Below are 23,745 nucleotides of genomic sequence, written 5' to 3'. Positions count from 1 at the left end.
TCTACCACTGTGCTCACATGGCTGACTTACAGCTCATGTCTTTACAAGGTGTTCGTATGAACTCGGGTGGCAGAGATCCAAGAGATAACAGCTTTGGCCACCTGGTGCTATGTCAGATCCACAGACAATCCAGCGGATGAAATCACGCGAGACATGCCTATTTGTGACCTTGCTACAGGGAGCCGGTGGAGAGGGGTATACTTCCTTTATTTTCTGTTAATAATTCAAATAATAAAATAATTTAATTGAATGTGCGTAGCCTAAATATGATGGTATTTGACCAGCTGAGAACTTGTGAAGAGTTTATCAAATGCTCGAAGGAGTCAAAACAGCATCACACAAGATCTGCCTGTACTAAACTGTGATGGGCAACATCGTGACTATGACGAGAAAAAAACAGGTATGCTTGAGCATTCTGTTCTTCTAAGGGTCACATCATGTGAAATCATGTCCCATTCTTTGGTTGGTTTATATGCCTTTGGTCCATTTGAGTTCATATTTCAGTCGAACTGCACTAGAGTTCGTTTGGAAGTGGACCAAGACTCATCTTTTCAGCATTCTCGGTCCGCTTATTTGGTTCACACCAGGGTTCAGATGGCAGCGTACTTTAAGGGTCAAATCAAATAGAAATAGTTTATTAATGTTACAAGTTACAACTATATGATTAAAACCACATTGTGTCCCTTTTCAGGTCTGGTATAAAGACCGTTGCTCATGTGGCCGAAATGTTCACCCAATAGAGAAAAGTAATGAAACTAAGAAAATAAGTAGAGGGAACAATGCTTGCAACACAGGTTTTATTTAATAAATTGTAATTTGTTTTATTAAATGTAATTTTAAACACATTATAACATAATCAGTATCTGGAGATTATTTTAAATTGATTACACAAAGTATGAAGCTATATGAATATTTGTGTATGGTATTATGTAAGGTTATTTGAAAACAACAAATATTGAATATATATATATTTCCCCTGAACACCCAAACACCACCCCAAAAAATATGAATTCACCCCTGAATGTAAAGCAACTGATACATGATTGACACAATTTGAAGTAATCAAAGAACTTGTGCATTACATGTGCAATCTGTCTTGACATTACAGAGGAGATTCCTTGGTATCCACTTTGATATCAGTGTAAGTGACGCCTTTGTATGTGCCCTTGGTTCCATACGAATACACACTGCCGTTCTTGCAGGTCATCTTCACTGTGCCAGTGTAAGGCAGGTCAAAAGTGGCTCTGCCAATAGTGACTGAAACATCCAGCTTCTTCCCGGGTGGCACATCTACATTTGTAGACAGAGTTTCGGTTCTCTCATCTGTGTACTCCTGACCATAAGTGCTTTCAATTCCAATGGTTACACTGTATCCTGCAGTAACTTCAGCAACCCCTGGAACCCCAGCCTTCACTTCCATTTTAAATGTTGCAGATAAACTTGCACTCACAGACCATGAAGATTTTTTAGTTATTTTCTTTGAGCTTTCAACTTTTTGTTTTTGTGTGGCAGATGAGCTGTTCCTGAAACTGAGGGTTTTGATTTCTTCTACTGTCACCTTTGGTATCAGTTGGTGGAGAGTGGGATAGTGGACATCGGTGAGAACTGTTGATTCAACTGCTTTGAGAAACATGAATCCCATGGAGTCAATGTCAGAACCACCTCTTCCTACAACTCCCAAACAATATCCAGAGCCGACATCCATGGGATATTCTGTTTTTAAACCCCAGCTTGTCATCTTTGCAAAGAATTCTCTCCCCTGGCTGGTCTTGAATTTGATGGCTCCAAGACGTGTTCCTGCTCCATTCCCCCACAGGGAAAGTGAGGTGAAACACTCACCAGGTGTGAACTTGTACTCTTGATATGGTCCAGAACCTTCTCCAAAAGTTTCAACTCTCCCATCTGAAAGCCAGACTCTGACAGCCTTCACCTGCCATTCTCCCACCCAGACTCCGATCTTTTCTAAACTGGCACCGTTGTTCTGACCAGTAAATGAGAATGCATTACCTCCTTGTCCACCAATTAGCTCTAGATTTATTGTGTCGGACATCTTGGAATTAAATCGATCTGAAAGAAATATCAGATCAGATTTAACATCAGCTTTAAACTTTATTGCAGTGTTTCCCAACCTAGTTTCTGTAGACACAACAACAGTACACCTGGACTTCTTTCTTAATTGACCCATTAATTTCAGGTCTTGGAGTATCTACTAATAAGCTGACTTGAATCAGGTGTGTCTGAATAGGCAAACACACTAAATGTGCAGTTCTGGCATTCCTCTGGGAACAGGGTTGGGAAACATTAGCCGCTTTTCCACTGTCAGGCCAAACGGATCTAAGAGTGGTAAGGAATGGTTAATGTTATATTTCCACTCGAGTTTGGTTCGGCACGTCATGATTAATAACCATAATCGGCTCGGAAGTCTCAGCACCAGTGGCTAACCATGCATGTTGTGACTTCGCCACTCAGGATTGGTCACTTGTCTGTTGTCTGGCTCTCTGTAGCTGGTCAAGTGCGCTATTTGAGCGTAGTAAACAAGTTACTAACATAAATATCCAATCATCCTCCGTGACGCAGTGACTTAATTTGTTTCTCATACGTCTGTAAACTCTTGTGTTATAAAGGCAATGACTGACACATTTAAATATACTCCAAAGAGTGCTGGTATCAGTCCCACATTGAAAATGAAACCATATCCATACCGGCTGGGGCGGATTGGCACGGAATGGAGCAATTAAGCACCGAGAACAGTTTGGCCGATGGTGGAAAAGCGGCTATTGTTGTGTTCATGCTTTCATTTGGTGTGCACTTTATATGCAGAAATTTGGTTGTACTAGTTGGTTGTACTGTAATGTGTGTTGGTAGTGCCTGTACACAACCATCATAAAATGATAAAAATCCATCCAGTGTTTTTTTTTTTAAATCTCCTTATATGTTTTCCCTCTCTCAAATCAAGCTGTTCGATTTTGTGACGACGGCTGGAGCAGAATGGCGTCTAAGCAATTGTGGTGTTCTGTACTTTGGTGTAATAACGAACACAGCAGTCATTTTAATGTTCCTAAATCCGAACCGCTGAAGACGCAGTGGCTGAGTTTTGTTTTCGAAGGGAATATTCCCCACGATCAACGTCAATGATTTCATGTTTGCGCGAATCATTTCACACACCAGACTGCTTTATAAACGAGAACACTGAATAAGGTATTAGCTCCTGTCTGAGTATGTGTTGTTTATGTGCCTAATGACTGTCATAGTCTCACAGACTGGTTACTTTTTAAACAGATCAGTACAATTTTAGTGCTTCAGTCCTGACAGTTGTACCTAACACTGCATAGATAACGTTACGCATCACGGACAAGCCTACATTTACCGAAAAAGGTTTTTCATGACCATTAGCAGTGTTGTGCCTGAACGCGTTCATTGAACGATAGTTCATGAACTCGTTCATATTTTGGGCGAACGTGAACTGAACGTACCGTATTACTGCCTGATGAACGTTACTGTGAACTCGTTCATTCTGGTGTCTGTGAACGCCACGCTCTCTCAGTTTAACTTCGTTAAATAGGGTGCCAGTTCCCTTTCAAGGGAACTCGCGTTGCGTCGAGTTTGACGCTATGGGAACGCTTTGCGTGATGACGTCTTGAAGCACATGTAAAATCAGTCCAATGGTGTGGCGGAACGTCAGAGGCAGGTGACGTCACGTACCAGGAAGCTATAAAAGCCGGCCCGAAACAGAAAACGAAAGCTTTCTGAGTCTTCAGTTGCGCTCTGTGTGAAATCTGTCTGTATATTTGGTGTTGTCTGTCTATATCATATATATATATATTCAGTATGGCGAGCGAGCAGCAGTTTAGAGTGTGTGTCCATCCCTGCCCGCGTTATTTAACGGGAGGTGACACACACACTCTTTGTGTTGTTTGTTTGGGAGAGGAGCATGCCCAGTCAGCACTCGAGGGTGGTGACTGTGTGCATTGCTGTGCGCTTCCATTGCGTACGCTCCGATCCCGCTTGGCTCGGTTCAATCCCGACCACGCTCCCCAGGGCTCGGGTCCCGCCGCTGCCGAGGCACGGCGTCGATCTCAGACCTGGGGTTCACAGATGGATTTATCAGTGGATGTTGAGACGGGCTCTGCCTTATCTCAGCATCCGTCTGATAGATCCAGTGCCTCTTATCAGGGTGTGGAAGCACGCGCTGCGGTTTCTTCCCCCCCGATAGAGGTACCAGTACTGCAACTATCCAGCTCTGAGGAGTTGGATGTTGTGAGTATTGTAGCTGAGTCTGAGGATTCGCCACCTCAGTCTCATGCGTTTGAGGAACTGCTCGATGTCATTACTAGAGCTGTTGACAGACTGTCTATTGAGTGGCCAGAAGATAGGCAGGACGTTCGTTCGAAAAGTAAGCTCGACGAACGCTTCCTGCCATCTCGTGCGCAGCCCCAGCGCAGGAGCCTGCCGTTTTTCCCCGATCTCCACACCGAGGTGTCGAGATCGTGGGCGAAACCAGTGTCATATCGAGTGTATACTGCACAAACATCACACTATTCATCCATTCACAATTATAAAGAGCATGGTTATGGGGAGATGCCGAAGGTGGAAGAGACGCTCGCGAGCTATCTCTCTCCAGCAACGGCATCTTCTCTGAAGGCTCCTGCACTTCCATCCAAGCCAGTAAAAGTTACTTCTTCCCTGGTTCATAAAGCTTATGCCGCCGCCGGTCAAGCTGCAGCGTGTTTACATACAATGTCCATAATGCAGGCTTACCAGGCTGAGTTATTGGGTGATTTTGAGGAGGGCGGGGGTATTAGTGCTGATACGGTGTCTGAACTGCGTAGAGCCACGGATTTGTCTCTCAGGGCCACCAAGGAGACGGCTAAATCCATCGGCCGCTCTATGGCAGCCCTGGTGGCCACTGAGAGGCATCTGTGGCTCAACTTAAGTGACATAAAGGACAAAGAAAAACATGTTCTTTTAGATGCACCAGTATCCACGCAAGGGTTATTTGGAGACGCAGTTAATAGTGCTGTAGCGAAGTCACAAGAAGCTTCAAAACAGGCAGCTGCACTTCAGAAACTTCTCCCCCGCCGTTCTTTCTATGAGGCTGCTGAGCGGGAGCAGCCTCACTCCTCTAAAAAGAGCGCTGAGCACCGCACCACTCAGAAACAGAGCGTTTCCTCCCGTGCTCCCCCACAAAAATCTCGGGGACACGGAGGGCGCTCTCAAACCCAGCAGTCTTCGAGGGGTAAAACGGATCTGCGGACCGTTATTACCGCCAAGAAGGCTGCTGGGAAAAAGTCCTGATGTCTGAGGGCTCAGGACAAATGAGGGTAGTCCCCCCGAAGCAGAGCGGTTAACACCTCTTTTCACGGTGCCCGTCTCTCTTCGGTGCCCTCAGGGGACCGTTCTGCCAACCCTGCCGCCTCCGGCGTTACAGGGCGCAGCGGTCTCCGGCGAGCACATATCTCAAGGTCCACCCGGAAACGTAGTGGCCTCGGGATGCCCGCCCCCTCTGAGGAGGGTGCTAGAGCAGTCTGTTTGGTCGTTCCCTGCCGGTGCGCCGTTACAGGGCGACGAACCGACTGCTCAACAGCAGGAGAAAAATACGGTGCCGTCTCTCTTCGGTGCCCTCAGGGGACCGTTCTGCCAACCCTGCCGCCTCCGGTGTTACAGGGCGCAGCGGTCTCCGGCGAGCACATATCTCAAGGTCCACCCGGAAACGTAGTGGCCTCGGGATGCCCGCCCCCTCTGAGGAGGGTGCTAGAGCAGTCTGTTTGGTCGTTCCCTGCCAGCAGTCTGTTTGGTCGTTCCCTACTCAACAGCAACAAAATCCAGAAACCAGTCTCGAGAGACTGGTACCTCTAGTAGAATCTTTGACAGCGTGGAAGCTACTGTCAAATGTTTCTCGTTGGGTCCTGCAGACCGTGGAAAAAGGGTATTAGATACAATTCTAGTAACGCCCACCGCGGTTTATGGGGGTCCTGCCCACAATGGTGGGCCCCGAGCAGGTTCTGGTTATGGAACAGGAAGTAAACACTCTGTTAGAGAAAGGGGCCATAGAATATGTACCTCCCTCCAACAGGGAAACCGGGTTTTACAGCCGGTACTTCATAGTTCCAAAGTAGGACGGGGGATTGCGTCCCATTTTAGGTCTTCGAGTTGTCATGCAGCTCAAGTTCAAAATGTTAACATTGAGACAATCGTGCCACAGATTAGTCCGAGTACTGGTTTGTCACGATAGACCTCAAGGACGCATATTTCCATCCGTCCGTGTCATTGGAAGTTCCTGAGGTTTGCTTTCGGGGGCAAAGCATACCAATATCGAGTTCTTCCATTCGGCCTGGCTTTATCACCCCGCACTTTCACCAAATGCGTGGATGCAGCTCTGGCGCCTCTGCGCCTCCGGGGTATTCGCATCACGAACTACATCGACGATTGGTTGATTTTAGCTCAGTCGCATTAGATGGCGGTTCAACATCGAGATGTTGTTCTCGCCCATATGAAAGAGTTGGGGTTACGGCTGAACGCCAAGAAGAGTGTGCTTCTCTATTTTAGAGGACCACTTTTTTAGGCGTGGTTTGGGATTCAGTGTCGTTGCAGGCGCGCCTGTCATCGCCACGCTTCGATCCTGGCAGCTGTGAGAAGTGTAAAGCTAGGCCAGCTACTCACTGTCAAACAGTTCCAGAGACTGTTGGGTCTCATGGCAGCAGCTTCCAACGGGATACCTTTTGGACTGCTGCACATGAGGCCCCTGCAGTGGTGGCTCAGGACCAGAGGGTTTTTCCCCGAGGGGCAACCCATTTCGCACAATCAAGGTCACGCGGTGATGCCTACGTGCCTTGGTTATGTGGAAGAAACCTTGGTTCCTGTCCCAGGGCCCAGTGCTGGGAGCTCCTTGTCGTCGCAAACTGCTAACGACGGATGCTTCCCTCACGGGTTGGGGAGCGATCCTGAGGGTCGCTCATCTCAAGGTCTGTGGGAAGACCATCATCGTTCCTGGCATTCTATAGCCTAGAGATGTTAGCTGTCTTCCGGGCTCTGAGGAGCTTTATCACAGGTCTCAGGGGACACCATGTGTAGTACATACGGACAACACGTCGGTAGTCGCCTATATCAAGGGGGTCTGCGCTGGCACGCCATATCCTCTTGTGGTCCCAGGGGAAGTTGCTGTCACTCAAGGCAGCCTAAATCCCCGGGGTCCAGAATATAGGAGCAGACACTCTGTCGAGACAGGGGCCGAGGCCCGGGGAATGGTGGCTCCACCCCCGAGGTGGTGGAGCTGATATGGAAATTTTAAGTGGATCTGTTTGCGTCTCGAGAGACGTCTCACTGTCCACTTTGGTTCTCCCTCACGCATCCAGCTCCTCTGGGACTGGATGCTATGGTACAGACGTGGCCGAGGCTACGTCTGTACGCCTTTCCCCCAGTTGCTCTGCTCCCGGGAGTTCTGGAAAGAGTTCGCAGGGACCGGGTTTGCCTGCTTCTTATAGCCCCGCGCTGGCCGGGCAGAGTATGGTTTCCCGATCTTGTGTCCCTCCTCGACGGGCCTCCTCTGGAGCTACCCGTCAGGAGGGACCTTCTGTCCCAAGCAGGGGGCTCGATTTTTCACCCCCGACCAGAACTGTGGAACCTGTGGGCTTGGCCTCTGAGGGGGCCCAGCTCATAGAGTCAGGTCTCTCAACTGAGGTTGTTGAGACCATTCTACAGTCCAGAGCTCCCTCCACGAGGAAACTTTATGCCCTGAACTGGAGAGTATTCACCTCTTTGTGTAGTGACCGTCGGTTGGATCCAGTCAACTGCCCAATTGGTACAGTTCTGGAGTTCCTGCAAGAGCGGTTCACTGCAGGTCTGACCCCGTCCACTTTAAAGGTTTATGTGGCGGCCGTAGGTGCTTACCACAGTCCTTTGGGTGGAATGTCTGTGGGGAAAGACCCCTTTGGTATCTCGTTTCCCTCGTGGCACTTGGAGGTCCTCCTCCCTTTCGAAATCGGACCAGGAGGCGAATAATTTGCTTTGCCCTGTTCGGGCGTTAGACGCGTATGTCCACAGAGCTGCCCTGTGGCGTAAAAGTGACATTTGCTCCCCTAACAAGGGAGGTCCAGTGTCTAAGCAAAGGATGAGCAGTGGGTGGTTGAGACTATCTCACTTGCTTATGAGGCGGCTGGACAGCCTTCTCCTTTGGCTGTCCGGTCGCACTCTACGAGGAGTATGGCGGCCTCTAAGGCCCTTATATCAGGAGTTTCGTTACAGGACGTTTGTGATGCGGCAGGCTGGTCCTCACCGCACACTTTCGTCAGGTTCTACTCTCTGGATCTAGACTCTGCTCCAGGGTCTCATGTTTTGTCTTCCTAGTGCTGCTCACCAGATTTCACACAGGACAGACATTTGTAGCTATGGAGGCGTTGGTATAGACGTTCCCATAGCGTCAAACTCGACGCAACGCGAGTTCCCTTGAAAGGGAACGCCTCGGTTACGACTGTAACCTCGGTTCCCTGAAGAGGGAACGAGCGTTGCATCACCTTGCCATATCTCCTTCATGCCTGTCAACACGACTTCAGACTTTACGAAGCTTTCGTTTTCTGTTTCGGGCCGGCTTTTATAGCTTCCTGGTACGTGACGTCACCCGCCTCTGACGTTCCGCCACACCATTGGACTGATTTTACATGTGCTTCAAGACGTCATCACGCAAAGCGTTCCCATAGCGTCAAACTCGACGCAACGCTCGTTCCCTCTTCAGGGAACCGAGGTTACAGTCGTAACCGAGGCGATTTCCTTCCAGGCGAAAACCCACCTAAAACCCACGTAAACCGGCCTTAATATGTAGCGGTAAAAACACCCAATCTGGCAACACAAGCCACCAGTGTCCACTGACTCTCTTGTTCGATCTCGTTCATCAAAATGAACAAATCTTTTTTCGAGTCATTTCATTAAGGGGCTTTAAATGTTATACTATTAACTGGCAAATTCCCAGAACACATCCACCTACGCAATCTTGATCATATTCTGAATTAAGAAATCATTATAATGCAGTCAAAAAATGTTTACAGGGAACATAAATAATTACTTAACCTTCCGAGTCTTCCGTTTATTTGTCACGTGACAGACGCAATGAATGGATCGTTCATGAACGACTCATCACTTACGTTACAAATCAAATCAAAACAAAAAGCAGCAAGGAGGTGTCGTATGATCATTTAAACGAGTTTTATGACAAGGTCGGTGAGGATGGGAAAAATCTGACGCATAGCTTCAGTGTTAAAACTGATAAAATAATTGTCTGTGGTTCTGTGGCAATCATTTTGAAAAATAATATCTCGCAGCAACATGGAAAAAAAGAACTATGAACTAGTTCATTTTTGGAACTGTGAACTTAGTTCAAAAGTTTGAGTATATGAACTATGAACTGAACTAGTTCATTTTAAAATTTGTGAACTGAACTTTGAACTAGTTCATGTAGAAAGTGAACTTTCCCAACAATGACTATTAGCTGTAACATCAATCTGTCAATCTCACTACTCTACCCTGCCAGTACACACAAAGATAGATCAAAGTGACATTATGTTAACCAACCATTCAGAAACGTCATGTTTTCCGACTCTGGTTCAAATTGATACGGTTGCACAGTGTCCTCCTCAGAGACTCCCTCTGCCATTCTTCAAAATATAAGTACACAACTGGTTTCTCATTTGCAATGCATCTGTACCACAAGTTAACTTAAAAGTAACCTAGTAGTTTACTATTTTAATACAAGTCGTTTTTTTTTTAGTTTATGAAAGTACACACTGAAGTGTAGTCTCAGTAAACTACTAGTTTAGTAGTTTATACTGAAAGTATACTTGTGAGTTTTCTTTAAGTGAGCATGAGATTATACTTATAGTTTACTTATTTATATATTATTTTTGCACTTCAAGTATACTACTATGTTCAAATGTAGATATTATTTTTTATACTTGAAAAATACCTAATTTAACTAATTTTAAAAACATTTTATTAGCTTCATGCATCCTTTTTTATCTAACCTTGAATATCAATAAGTTTAATAAGGAAAGGCAACATTTTAAATAAAAAAGTTGAGAAAATCACATTTTTGTCAACTACGCCTCGATCAGATTCAAAACGATGATCAAAACACAGATGGAGGAGATCGAGTCCAACACCCCCAAAGCTTCAGTCATTTTCTCTTCATTGGTTAACGTTTCATTTAATTTGGTAACATTAAACAGTTTTGATTTACACGCTGTTTAATGTTTTATGATCACATTATTGCGTATTGCATATGATCACATTATTGCATGCAATCTTCCGTCACTTGATTCTGCTTCTTCTTCTCCTGTGTTTTGATCAGGAGATTCAGTACTCTTTCAGAAGATGTGTCATAGCGCCCCCTACCGTATAGCAGTGAAAACATGGATAGCTGGAAAGTTCAGTCAATGGTGGGGAAAGAGTAAAGTAGAATTAAAGTAAATTCCTAAGTAAACTACCAGTGGACAAGCCTACACAAAAATTCAGATACGCAGATTTAGAAACATCTGTTTTATATCAATATTCTAATCAATATTTTCAAACAATGTAAGTTTCAAAAGACTGTATATGAAAAACTATGTAAAAAAAGTATATTTAATAGGCTACTCAATGAAAAGAGTTAACAACTACAAGCCAAGTACACTGTAAAAAATGATCGTAATTTTAACGGTAAAAGACTGTAAAAATGCTACAGTGAAAAACTGTTAATTGGTTAACAGAAAGTTTCTGTACTATATACGGTAAATAACTGTGATAGATCTAACGGTACATTTAATGTAATTTTACTGTAACATACCGTTAAATTTACAGTTTTTGAAAGTGAAAAAACAACTCATTGTATAATTTACAGTGAAAAACCGTAAATTGACATTCCCACAATTCCCTGTGACACTTCACATTTGATCTATTTTTGTTGAAATAACTATGTTTGTTTCTTCATAGTTTTCTTCGTTTTTTCTAATCAGTTATGTACATTAGGGGTTTATGTTACATTTAATGTTGTTAAATTAATGTTTATTGCATTTTTAAAATTTCATGTGTTACCATGATGGTGTTTAATGTTTGTGTGAATGACACTGTGCAGCTTCTATATATATTAGTATTAACTTTCTTGTGGAAGAACTGCTTGTGAAGAGCTTTGATTGATCATGTGACTCTCATCACTGCTGTGATTGGTGGTTATCAGTGTACAAAACAGATATTAATACTTCAATAGGACGGTAAATTAACTTTATATCATATTACTGAAATTTACTGTTATATTTACTGGATTATACTGTAAAATTGACATGTTGTTCAGAATAGCACGTACATTTTACAGTTTAAACCAGTAAATATAACAGAACTCCAGTGTGTTATATGCTGGTTTAAACTGTAAAATGTACATGTTATTCGGTAAAAGCAATTACTGTTTTGTTGTATATTTTACGGAATTGTTCTGGTAACCCCAGCTGCCAGTTTTTTTCCGTAAAAACTACGGAATTTTTTTTACAGTGTATACTTGAATTTATAAAGAATGTATTGACCTGTGTTCTGTTTTCTATCATGCGTGTGTGCTGATGTAAGATGAGCACAAATGTACCATGGTTCAACAGAATCAAGTTGAGTGTGAAACCACACCAACGTTTTGGGAAGAAACTGCACTTGGAATCTGACAAAAGCAAACGTGCCCAGTGTTGAAACCCACCTTATTTCTGGCGACAAGACAATGTCCTCATTGTACAACATCACTACTGGTACTACAATGATGTCTATCTGACATTTTTATTTAATGTACATTGATAAATACTTTACTTTGCCTGTTAAATAAATAATAAATGATAGTTAGATTATGTTCATTAACTGTCTAGCATTGAATATTTATGTTGAAATATTATTAAGTAATGGTTTGTATATAAAAAAAACATCTATTGCATGTCATTATGTGTAATGAGTTTGGCTCATGTGATTTAAGATTTGCGCTTCAGAACTGTCATTAGGAGAACATAACGAGCATTGATGCTCCCTGATTTTCACGGTGCATTGGGGGACTTTTTAGGGGAGCGAAAGATTCAGTGCACTGGAAGGATATACATATACATCCTAGGTGAATATGACATTCTTCTTTCAGACGAATACAATCTGAGTTATATTAAAAAATATCCTGGCTCTTACAAGCTTTAAAATGGCAGTGATCGGCTGTATATTTTTTGAAGTCAATCAAAGTGCATCCATCCACGATAAAATTGCATCTATCCATCATAAAAGTGCATCTATCCATCATAAAAGTGCATCTAGCCATGATAAAAGTGCATCTATCCATCATAAAAGTGCATCTATCCATGATAAAAGTGCTCCACATGGCTCTGGGGGTTAATAGAGTCCTTCTGAAGTGAAGTGATGTGTTTGTGTAAGAAAAATGTCCATATTTTAAAACTTTAAAACTGACTTCATTAGTATAACAAAATATACAGCTGATCACTGACAGTATAAAGCTTGGAAGAGGACATTTTATAATATAACTCTGATTGTATTTGTCTGAAAGAAGAATGTCTTACACACCTAGGATGACTTGAGGGTGAGTAAATCACGGGGTGATTTTCATCTTTGGATGAACTATCCCTTTAATGCATGCACAAATTTTACATAGTGTTTGCTAAAAATAGACATAAGGCTGTATCTCCACAATGCGTTATTGTATTCAGACCAAACTTGGTATTTGCCATCACAAGTATGACCTGAGGGAACATGCTGCGTTTTGGTGCAGCGCCACCTACTGATATGAAAAATGATATAACTTCTCATAACTTCTAAACTGTTCGCCAAAAAAATCCTAAAATGGTCTCGTTAGATTTGGGGAGGCATGCCGATTCTAATGATATCGGCCATTTTTGGCATCGCCCATTTTAAATTCTGAAGTAAAATGCTTTATTTTATGAATGCATTAGTGTGTTGCAAAACTTGATATGGATCATTGGCACGATGCTCTGAAGGAGCCTGAGAAGTTTTCGAGCCAGCGCTGCCTAGTGGTAAAATCAAATGTTCACATGTTCATGTTTGACTTATTTTCACGGGAGTCATCTCCTTAGATTCTTGAATCCCTGTCGAGTACAAGGATACCAAACATGCTAGGTTGCACGTTATGATTTGTGCAATGTTGTGATTAAGAGTTCAAACAACCTTTGCGATTATCTTGGAAATGGTTACCAACCAGCCGGCTGCTCTCGAATCACTCTCGCTGTACTTTGATGTCATATTTTTGCGCATTCTCAAATCAGTCTGAATGAAGACAATGATGTTAATGGGAAATCTAATGAAAAAGTTGACTATTAGCTGAACATTAGTTCACAAATAATATTCATTGTTTAAAGGGGTCCTATAATGCCATTTTTGTACAAGCTAATATGATTCTTTAGGGTCTAAATTAAAAGTTTATACTTTAATTAAAAATTATCATTAGTATACACTAATTTTACCTGGTCAAAAACAGCTCTGTTTTCAGCACGCTGTTTAAGTGCATGTGTCTTTAAATGATAATGAGCTTTGCTCACCCCTTTAACACAAAAACCATAACGCATTGTTCATTATAAACGTGGGATTATGAATTATATTGAGAACGTCGTACATAGAAAACATGCCGTAATGTACCCTGAGTGTAAACAGCCGCATTCACCGTGAAGCGTGCAGCAAGCGATTTGCAAAGATTAATATAAAGATTCATATAAAAGTTAATAAAATGTTACACTCACTTCTTTTTCTGGAGGTGCAGCAGGAACACGAATAGTTGGTAACGATTCTTTTTTCAGGAGCAGCTTCTTAGCAAAACCAGCTTTATACTGACCCTCCTTTGGAATATTCCCTTCGAAAACAAACTCAGCCACTGCGTCTGTGTTCGTTATTACACCGAAGAACAGAACACCACAATCGCTTAGACTCCATTCTGCTCATAGACAGTGCTCAAGCGTATACTATGATTGACAGCTCGCTTACGAGCGAGGGCGGGTCTGTGTTGAAACGCTGCTGTCAATCAACAATCGTGGGAGGGGCGTCCGACCGCGTGATGTCACACGGTCGAACGGCTTGATTTGAGACGGGGGAAAACATATAGGAAGATTTTAAAAAAACCACTGGATGGATTTTTATCATTTTATGATGGTTGTGTACAGCCACTGCCAACACACATTTCAGTACAATCAACTTGTAAAAGTGCATGTACCATTATATGACCCCTTTAAATATTTACTGCCTTTAATTATTATTTTGGAAAAAATGCGTAAAAACACTAACTTAATGGAATGTCTACTTGGTTTTAATAAATAGAAATTTACATTGTTATAGCAAAAAATACAAAATAGAATTGTATTTGGTCTCTCTTTTTTATGGAAAATTATGAGTAACAGACATAAATTTACATTTTATATACAATAGGCTATATAAAAAAATATTCAAGCCTTTTGCCTCCTCTTTTTAAAACACCACCGCACACCACTGGTGTAAGCCTATATGCACATAAAAGATGACTTTTGCACATAAAGAGCATGCCAAATGAAAACAAGAACTCACACTATAGATACGCAGTGGTAGAAAATTGGGCTCGATAATCTCATGCAAAGTATTAGAAACTGTTAGCTAGCTACATCTTAAGTCAAGTGCCCTTGAGTGAAAGTATACTTACATGAATGACTGCAGTCTGAAATTCTTCTCAAGAGCAGCTCGCCTGGTCAAAGCTGGAAAAGTGTGATGTGTTTGGTCAGTCTGCTGCTTAAATAGAGCTCTGAAGGGGACAGGCGGTCCTTAAAACACACCCAGAGTCAGTGTAATTGCTCCCCCACTTCACTCAAACACAAACATTTTCACAAAAACCCTGTCAGTTCCCTTTAAAAAAAATAAAAATAAATTCACAAATTTGTCATGGCCCCAAGAATATTTCTGTGTACTTATATCTGAACATGCAATATATCAAAAGAAAGAAGCAACCCTTTTCAATTTTATTCTAGCTTAATGCATTTTTTTTTATCAACACTTGAATGTGGGTAAATTTCATATAAAAGCTAAATTATGAGTAAAAAGGTGAGAAACATCACGTTTTTATCAAAGACTACATCCAGATCAGAATCAGAACGATGATCAAAACATAGATGGAGTAGATCGAGTCCATTAACACTGAAATGGCACTTAAATAAAAACATGCACAAGCATTTGAGTCTGCAACGTTCACAAATCAGCACACTGCCACTATTACAGCTGCAAATGCACATTTGAAATATAAGAGGATCATTGTGTAGTGTAGACAGCTTCACTGATTATAACAAAACTTTGTGAGATTGCCATGAACTGAAGTGATTAAGGGATCGCGTACAAAAATACTGTACTTTACTAGAAAACCATCATGTCACTTGAGATATTCCACTAGCTGGATTGAGTAGCTGCCTTGATGAGGATCCGGGACAGTGTTTTCCAAAAAATTACATCAAACTGATCTGTGCTCAAGTGGAAATGCAACTGGAGCCATTCGTCCTCATGATGGAAAAGTAATTACTTTGTGGTTTACAAATACAGAAAAGAAGGTACTGAAGCTTTGAATGTATGTTTTTAAAAGTGAATAATGGCAGCACTTTCTTTAGAACACAGTTCTGTATGCGGTACAATTACAAACCTTTCCAAGCACAGATTTCGACTCACTGTTTGTCACGTAATCTAACCCTGATTTTGGAGCTCCACAATTGAAAAACCTGGATCGGTACAATATGGCATAATTCAGCAGCGGTGTTTGGTCTGATGGTGGAAAGCACAACAAACTATAATATTGTAACCTGGAAATATGTAACTGCAATTACCATTGGGATGTGCAACTGAAAACCCATGATCTTTATCCCTGTAAACTCAAAGTAAAAATAATTCAAGAACCTGTTTAGTAATATAAACATTCTGATAAAAGTTTAGGTCTGAATGCAAATATGAAAGCAAATATGCAAGAGTCAAATTTAGTATAAGTATTTTTTTAACTAGTCACCAGATAAGCAGAGGTCAGCCTCGCCTAGCCATCAATCACTAACTATAACTCAACCCCAGAGTCCAACAATGGCCACAGTCACACCTGAACCAGCTAAACTACATATTCAGCATCACTACAAACCTCCAGACAGGCGTGTTGGGCAAGATGGAGATAAGTCTGCTGGACATTAGCCCTCCAGGACTAGGAGCAGGTTTGAACAGACCTTTCCAGACAGAATTGAAGATCAACTGAGAGTTAATACAGATAACTTGCATTATTGCTAACACAAGGGTTCACAATCATTCACCAACTAGTCAAACACTTTGAGGCAATCTTGATTGCAGCAAAGAAGATGATCTGAGATATGAATGTATCCTGAAAGTCTAATTAACCACTTCACAAGGAAATAACAATGCACAATGCTATTAATGCACAACAAGACAAGGACCCGTTCACCCAGAATGAACATTCTGTCATCATTTATTATTTTTTGTCATTAGAAAAGTCAGTTTTTGTCCATTCAATTGATGTCAATGGGGTCCAATAAACCCTAGTAAAAAACTATAAAAAAAAACTATACCAAAATCTATTTAAAATACACTTATTTCATACTAGGTATTAATATTTATTGACATATCACTTAAGACATAATATAAAATTATAATTAAACTTTATTTTTTATTTTATGCACAATGCCCATTTCTTAATATTATGTCTAAAATGTTTATTAATAATGATTGTATGATCTGTGTATAATATCAATCTTTAAATCCAATATATTTAAAGTGTAACTAAAGTATACTTGCAATAGTTCCACACTTTAGCACAATCATATATATACTTAATTATATATTTAGTTGGACCTCAGCACTTAAAAAAAATGTTTTTCCAATTTAGCAGACTTTAAGTATATACATTTAGTAAGTATTATTAGTATTATTATTTAGTACTATTAATTTGGGGTGGCAGTGGCTCAGTGGTTCATTTAGTTTGTCTACAAACCGGAAGGTTGGTGTTTCAATCCCCGGTTCCACCTGACCAAGTGTCGAGGTGTCCATGAGCAAGACACCTAACCCCAGCTGCTCCCGACGAGCTGGATGGTGGCTTGCATGGCTGACACTGCCGTTGGTGTGTGAATGAGTGAATGGGTGAATGTGAGGCAATATGTAAAGCGCTTTGGTGGTCTGTGAAAGTGCTATATAAATGCAGTCCATTTACCAAAATACCCTGCAATATACTTTTGGCTTACTAAATTTATATCTGCTAAATTGGAGAAAAAAAAATGTCTTTTCAAATGTGCAGAAGTAGTGCTGAGGTCTAATTAAAGATTTTTATTAAAATATATTTGATTGTGCTAAAGTGGAACTATTGCAAGTATACTTTAGTTACACTTTAAATATATTGCATTTAAAGATTGATATTATACACAGATCATACAATCATTAGTTATATTAAAAGATTTTAAGGCATAATATTAAGAAAAGTGCATTGTGACATTATGTCAATAAATATTTAATACCTACAGTATTATGAAATAAGTGTATTTTAAATAGATTTTGGTATAGGTTTTTTTACTAGGGTTTATTGGACCCCATTGAAATCAATTGAATGGACAAAAACTGACTTTTTTAATGACAAAAAAGAATAAATGATGACAGAATGTTCATTCTGGGTGAACGGGTCCTTGGCATTGTGCATTGTTATTTCCTTGTGAAGTGATTAGTTAAACTTTCAGATTCATAGCTCAGATCATCTTCTTTGCTGAAATCAAGATCGCCTCAAAGTGTTTGGCTGGTTGGTGAATGATTGTGAACCCTTGTTTTAGCAATAATGCAAGTTATCTGTATTAACTCTCAGTTGATCTTCAGTTCTGTCTGGAAAGGTCTGTTCAAACCTGCTCCTAGTCCTGGAGGGCTAATGTCCAGCAGACTTATCTCCATCTTGCCCAACACGCCTGTCTGGAGGTTTGTAGTGATGCTGAATATGTAGTTTAGCTGGTTCAGGTGTGACTGTGGCCATTGTTGGACTCTGGGGTTGAGTTATAGTTAGTGATTGATGGCTAGGCGAGGCTGACCTCTGCTTATCTGGTGACTAGTTAAAAAAATACTTCTACTAAATTTGACTCTTGCATATTTGCTTTTTATATTTGCATTCAGACCTAAACTTTTATCAGAATGTTTATATTACTAAACAGGTTCTTGAATTCTTTTTACTTCAAATTTACAGGGATAAAGATCGTGGGTTATCAGTTGCACATCCCAATGGCAATTGCAGTTACATTTACAGGTTACAATATACAGCTTTCATAAAAAAAAATAAAAAAAAAAGTAGGCCAGATCATGCGCACAATTAACTAGTTTGTTCCCTTGATTTGTACACGATTTACTTTTTTTCTTGCATATCATGTGCGGGTCTCCGTAAAAATGCGTTTTGTTTGAAAACTGTATATTTTGTGAACAGGCTTGCTGGTGCTGACAGCACATTCTGGAAGTTTGTTGTGCTTTCCACCATCAGACCAAACACCGCTGCTGAATTACGCCATATAGTACAGATCCAGGTTTTCCAATTGTGGAGCTACAAAATCAGGATTAGATTACGTGACAAACAGTGAGTCGAAATCTGTGCTTGGAAAGGTTTGTAATTGTACCGCATACAGAACTGTGTTCTAAAGAAAGTGCTGCCATTATTCACTTTTAAAAACATACATTCAAAGCTTCAGTACCTTCTTTTCTGTATTTGTAAACCACAAAGTAATTACTTTTCCATCATGAGGACGAATGGTTCCAGTTGCATTTCCACTTGAGCACAGATCAGTATGATATCATTTTTTGGAAAACACTGTCCCGGATCCTCATCAAGGCAGCTACTCAATCCAGCTAGTGGAATATCTCAAGTGACATGATGGTTTTCTAGTAATGTACAATTTTTTTGTACACAATGTTTTTTTTGGGGTTTTTTTGTGACAGTGTAAAATTCATATATGTATTATTGTGTATTATATGTATTTGGATTGTGTGTGTGTATATATATAATAATATATAAATATTATTTATATATAAATAATTTATCCTCATGAGATCAATGTGCAACTCTGGTTGGGTGAATTAATAAAAAGTGGTAGTAGATACAGACTCACTTTAAATCTTAATAAAGCACCCAATTTAAGCAATTATACAATTTACAGTATTTTACAGTATTCTTGTATTTAAGTTTAGAAAAGGTATCACACTATTAGTTATTCTGAATCTAAATTAACTTTCCTTTGTTATGTCTAGTAGTGCATCTCATGTCATCAAAACCAGTAAAATTACCGAGACATGAAAACAAAAGACAAATGAAAAACAAACTTTTATTCAAATTCCATGTATATTGTAGATAGCCTAGAAAGCATGCGTTAAGGAACCATAACTGCGTTCTCGATATTAGGGCAAACTTCTGGCTCTACTGCCATCTTATCTTCCTCAAATTCATCATGCGCCACCAAAAACGATTCAGAGAGATCCACCATGTCTCTGAATTTAGCCGACTGGGCATGCGTCACGACGCACGCAGGGAAAACTGCAGGAAATTGACGGGCAAGGTCAGGTTGCTCACACAATTTAGGGGTGTGGACCACAATTGGACGGGGAAAAACTTCACCCCCAGCGAGGTCATTTCCAAGAATAACACCCACACCCTCGACAGGTAACGGAGAACGTACACCAAGTCTTACAGTACCCGATACAAGGTCTGATTTCAGATAAACATTGTGAAGAGGAACATTTATACACTGCATTCCAATTCCACGTACAAGCACGTCTGCACCAGAATAAGTCTCGGTAGAGCGGGGCAATAATTCTTCTAAGATAAATGACTGAACTGACCCAGTGTCTCGTAAAATGGTGACAGATTTACACTCAGAATCAACTGAGACAGACACTGAACCAGTCAGTAGGAAAGGCTGATAGGACAGAGCGGTCGTGTGGCTTTCCTCGCATACGGGGTGTACGAGTGCAACACTTTTAGATTTGGAAGCGGAGTTCTTTTGCTTCCACGCTTTACAGTCAGAAATTAAATGACTGCTGTCGAGACAATAAAAACAAACTCGTTTATCATTTGGAGCATTCTTACGGCGCGCACTTGATTGAGTCTCACCTTTGCCAATGCGTGAGAAAACACGTGTTGCTTCCCTATCAGATACATTCTCTGGAATAGAACTTTTGAAGTCCTCCAGCAAGAGCAGCTCTTGAAGCTGATCAAGAGTCATGATCCCACTGGAAAGACACCATTTCTCGAAAAGGGTTTTCTTCTCCCTTGCGAACTCAACATACGTCTGTTTGGCTGTTTTCAAATGTGACCTAAATTTGACGGTATGCCTCAGGCACTAACTCGAACGCTCGTAGAACGGCAGATTTCACTATATCATAATCAAGGGACTGATCTATTGGTAAGGCAGAGCAAACCTCTTGCGCTTTACCAGAAAGACTACACTGCAATAGCAGAGCCCACACGTCTTTCGGCCACCGCAATTTCGTAGCGATCCGTTCAAAAGCAACGAAATATGAATCCACTTCCGCTTCTCTAAACGGTGGTACAAGTTTAAGATACTTGCCAACATCAAAATCTGCCTCAGGGGTCACATTATCCGTTACTTGAGGTACAAAAGCAGCAGGTGAAGCGACGGGCGATACCGCAGAGGGGAGTCTAGAGCGAGGCATAGGAACCGGTTTTCGATTCAACTCCTGAGCACGCAAATCTAACTGACGCATCTTAATGTCCCTCTCTGCTTGTGCCTCTATAGTACGAAGCCTGATCTTTTGCTCTTCACAGTCCTGCTTTTTTATCTCCAGATCTAACTCCCTCAATTTTACAGCTAACATCGCTTCACTCAGAGACTCAGCTGCCAGCCCAGGAAAAACCTCACCTGACACAGCCTCTGCTGTGTTCCCATGTTGTTCCTCAGCACTGACAGCAGAGTAATCTGGTAAAACTCCATCAACCAGCTTTCCCCTCAAGTGATCTTTAATTACTTGTTTAGTAGCCTGCCTTGGAACCTCAACATTAAAGAAATCTGCAATCAACAGCAAATCTGCCCTTCTGCAGCCTTCAAAAACTTCTATGGTAGGAGAAATAGTAAATGACATCAAATCAAATTCCATAACTCTCACTACCACAGGAGCCTTTTCTCCTCACCAAAATGAAAACAGCCAAACAGAAGAGAAAAAAATTAGCAGATACTTACAATTACAACGCGGTACACTTTCACAAGAAAGGACGAGCCCCCACTTGTTACGTGCTAGCCTTTTTTTAAGTCTAGGGGAACTAGGCATAGCAGTAACAAAGTTTTGGAGAGAGAGAGAGAGAGCACAGGTACTTCTTGTCTCTAGTCCCAGTAACACACATCCAAAACTAGTGAGCTTAGAAAAAGTATTTATTGAATCATAAGAAAAAGGATAAAAGGAAACAAACTTAAGGAGGGGGCAAAGACCAACAAAACAAACAAAAAGGTTTCTAACTCGGTTTTAACCATACCTTACCTAAACATCAAAACAAAAAGTAAATAAATAACAAATAAAGTTCCCTTTCTCCCTAACTACCCATAACCAGGAGAAAAGCAAATTCAAACAAAAATGGCACCCACCTCCCTACAGGTTTTCTTAAAAGAAAATCTTAAATTCTTAACAAAACCATAAGTCTTCAACTATATCTACAATTGCACCAATGGTTAACAGATTTCAACAACATAACATGATGAAGCTATCTGGAACAAGGGAAAAGAAGTCCATGTGGCAAGTTAGCATCTGCAACCCTCTCTCTCTCCTTGTTGTGGGATGGTGCTGGCTTTATATGCTGACATTCTCCCGGCTGCAGCCAATCAGTGGAGCTGAGGTTAATGGGCAGCAAATCAGCAACAGGTGATCCCAATCACCAGCATGAGCATGGTGGCAGTAGACATGGAAGAAACAAAAGAAAACACCAAAGCACATAATGATTACAAATAAATAAAAAATAACGTCTTAGGACGCAACACATGCAAATCGCACTCCCATTATAATCATTAAAACAGTGGTCACTTCAAGGAGAAGTTCACTTTCAAAAAAACTTTTGCTGATAATTTACTCACCCCCATGTCATCCAAGATGTCCATGTCTTTCTTTCTTCAGTCGCAAAGAAATTAAGGTTTTTGATGAAAACATTCCAGGATTTCCCCCCATGTAATGGATTCTATTGGGACCCAAACGGTAGAAGGTCCAAATGACAGTTTAAGTGCAGCTTCAAAGGGCTTTAAACGATACCAGACGATGAATAAGGGTCTTATCTAGCGAAACGATCGGTCATTTCCAAAATAAATAAAAAAGTTTAAGTTTTATAAGCACAAACGCTCGCCTTGCTCTGTTCTGTGATGCGCGTTGAAGACGTCACGTAATACGCAATTACGTTGAAAAGGTCACGCTTGACGCGTTTACAAATGTGCGGAAGGAGGACCATATACACATTTTCAAATGTATTTGTGTCAGTTTATCGTTTAAAATGCCCATTTTGTGTGCGTATCCTCGGTGTTTTAATATTAAAAAGCCAAAAAGAACATTTTCTTCAGGACAGAAATTTTTCAAGCGTGACCTTTTCAATGTAATTGCGTATTACGTGACGTCACGAACGCGCATCACAGAACAGAGCAAGGCGAGCGTTTGTGCTTATAAAACTTAAACTTTTTTATTTATTTTGGAAATGACCGATCGTTTCGCTAGATAAGACCCTTATTCATCGTCTGGTATCGTTTAAAGCCCTTTGAAGCTGCACTTAAACTGTCATTTGGACCTTCTACCGTTTGGGTCCCAATAGAATCCATTACATGGGGGGAAATCCTGGAATGTTTTCATCAAAAACCTTAATTTCTTTGCGACTGAAGAAAGAAAGACATGGACATCTTGGATGACATGGGGGTGAGTAAATTATCAGCAAAAGTTTTTTTGAAAGTGAACTTCTCCTTTCAGTTCATGGCAATCTCACAAGTTCCGTAAGTTTCATTATAATCAGTGAAGCTGTCTACACTACACACTGATCCTCTTATATTTCAAATGTGCTTTTACAGTTGTAATAGTGGCAGTGTGCTGATTTGTGAACGTTGCAGAATCAAATGCTTGTGCATGTGCATATTTTTGTATATAGCCTACAGTATATCAAATGTAAATTTATGTCTGTTCCTCATAATTTTACATAAAAAAGAGAGACCAAATACAATTATATTTTGTATTTTTTGCTATAACAATGTACATTTCTATTTATTAAAACCAAGTAGACATTTCATTAAGTTAGTGTTTTTACGCATTTTTACATGTATTCCAAAATATTCGAGATTCGAGAGCAGCCGGCTGGTTGGTAACCATTTCCAAGATATTCGCAAAGGTTGTTTGAATTCTTAATCACAACATTGCACAAATCACAAGGTGCAACCTAGCATGTTTGGTATCCTTGTACTCAACGAGGATTCAGGAATCTAAGGAGATGACTCCCATGAAAGAGTAGTCTGACATAACGTTAGTAGCCTACAGTGGTAACATGCTAGTGTTGTCATCATACACAGCTGCCCTCTTATAACAACAAATGTAAATTTCAGTATTGGGAAAAACTTCATATTTGTATACGTCACACGTAGGCTCACTATTGGCCGACACTGGTCATGTGTGTGATGCGTCTGACGTACAACCCAGAAGCGCTACACACTTATACTATGTAAACTAACTCAAGGCCCAGAGAGAAGGAAATGAATAGTGGAA

General features: G+C 40.9%; 1 protein-coding gene across 1 annotated transcript; it reads right to left on the bottom strand.

The window, feature by feature from the left end:
• Window positions 1-1,088: 1,088 nt before the first annotated feature.
• On the bottom strand, window positions 1,089-14,904 carry LOC311080142 (aerolysin-like protein). The gene is made up of 2 exons (XM_084109913.1): window positions 14,669-14,904; window positions 1,089-2,067 (listed from the first exon to the last, which is right to left on the bottom strand). The coding sequence occupies exon 2, from the start codon at window positions 2,048-2,050 to the stop codon at window positions 1,103-1,105; it is 948 nt and encodes a 315-aa protein (XP_083966039.1). The 5' UTR covers window positions 2,051-2,067; window positions 14,669-14,904; the 3' UTR covers window positions 1,089-1,102.
• Window positions 14,905-23,745: the final 8,841 nt, after the last annotated feature.

This window comes from Abramis brama (genome assembly GCF_963993115.1).
Source record: "Abramis brama genome assembly, chromosome: 3".
Taxonomy (NCBI): Eukaryota; Metazoa; Chordata; class Actinopteri; order Cypriniformes; family Leuciscidae; genus Abramis; species Abramis brama.
Note: the sequence above shows the minus strand (reverse complement) of the source record. Positions and strands in the feature narration are given on the sequence as shown.

What these genes read in the sequence shown, in the direction of transcription:
- LOC311080142 (XM_084109913.1), bottom strand. Translation starts at nt 2,050, where the DNA reads ATGTCCGACACAATAAATCTAGAGCTAATTGGTGGACAAGGAGGTAAT.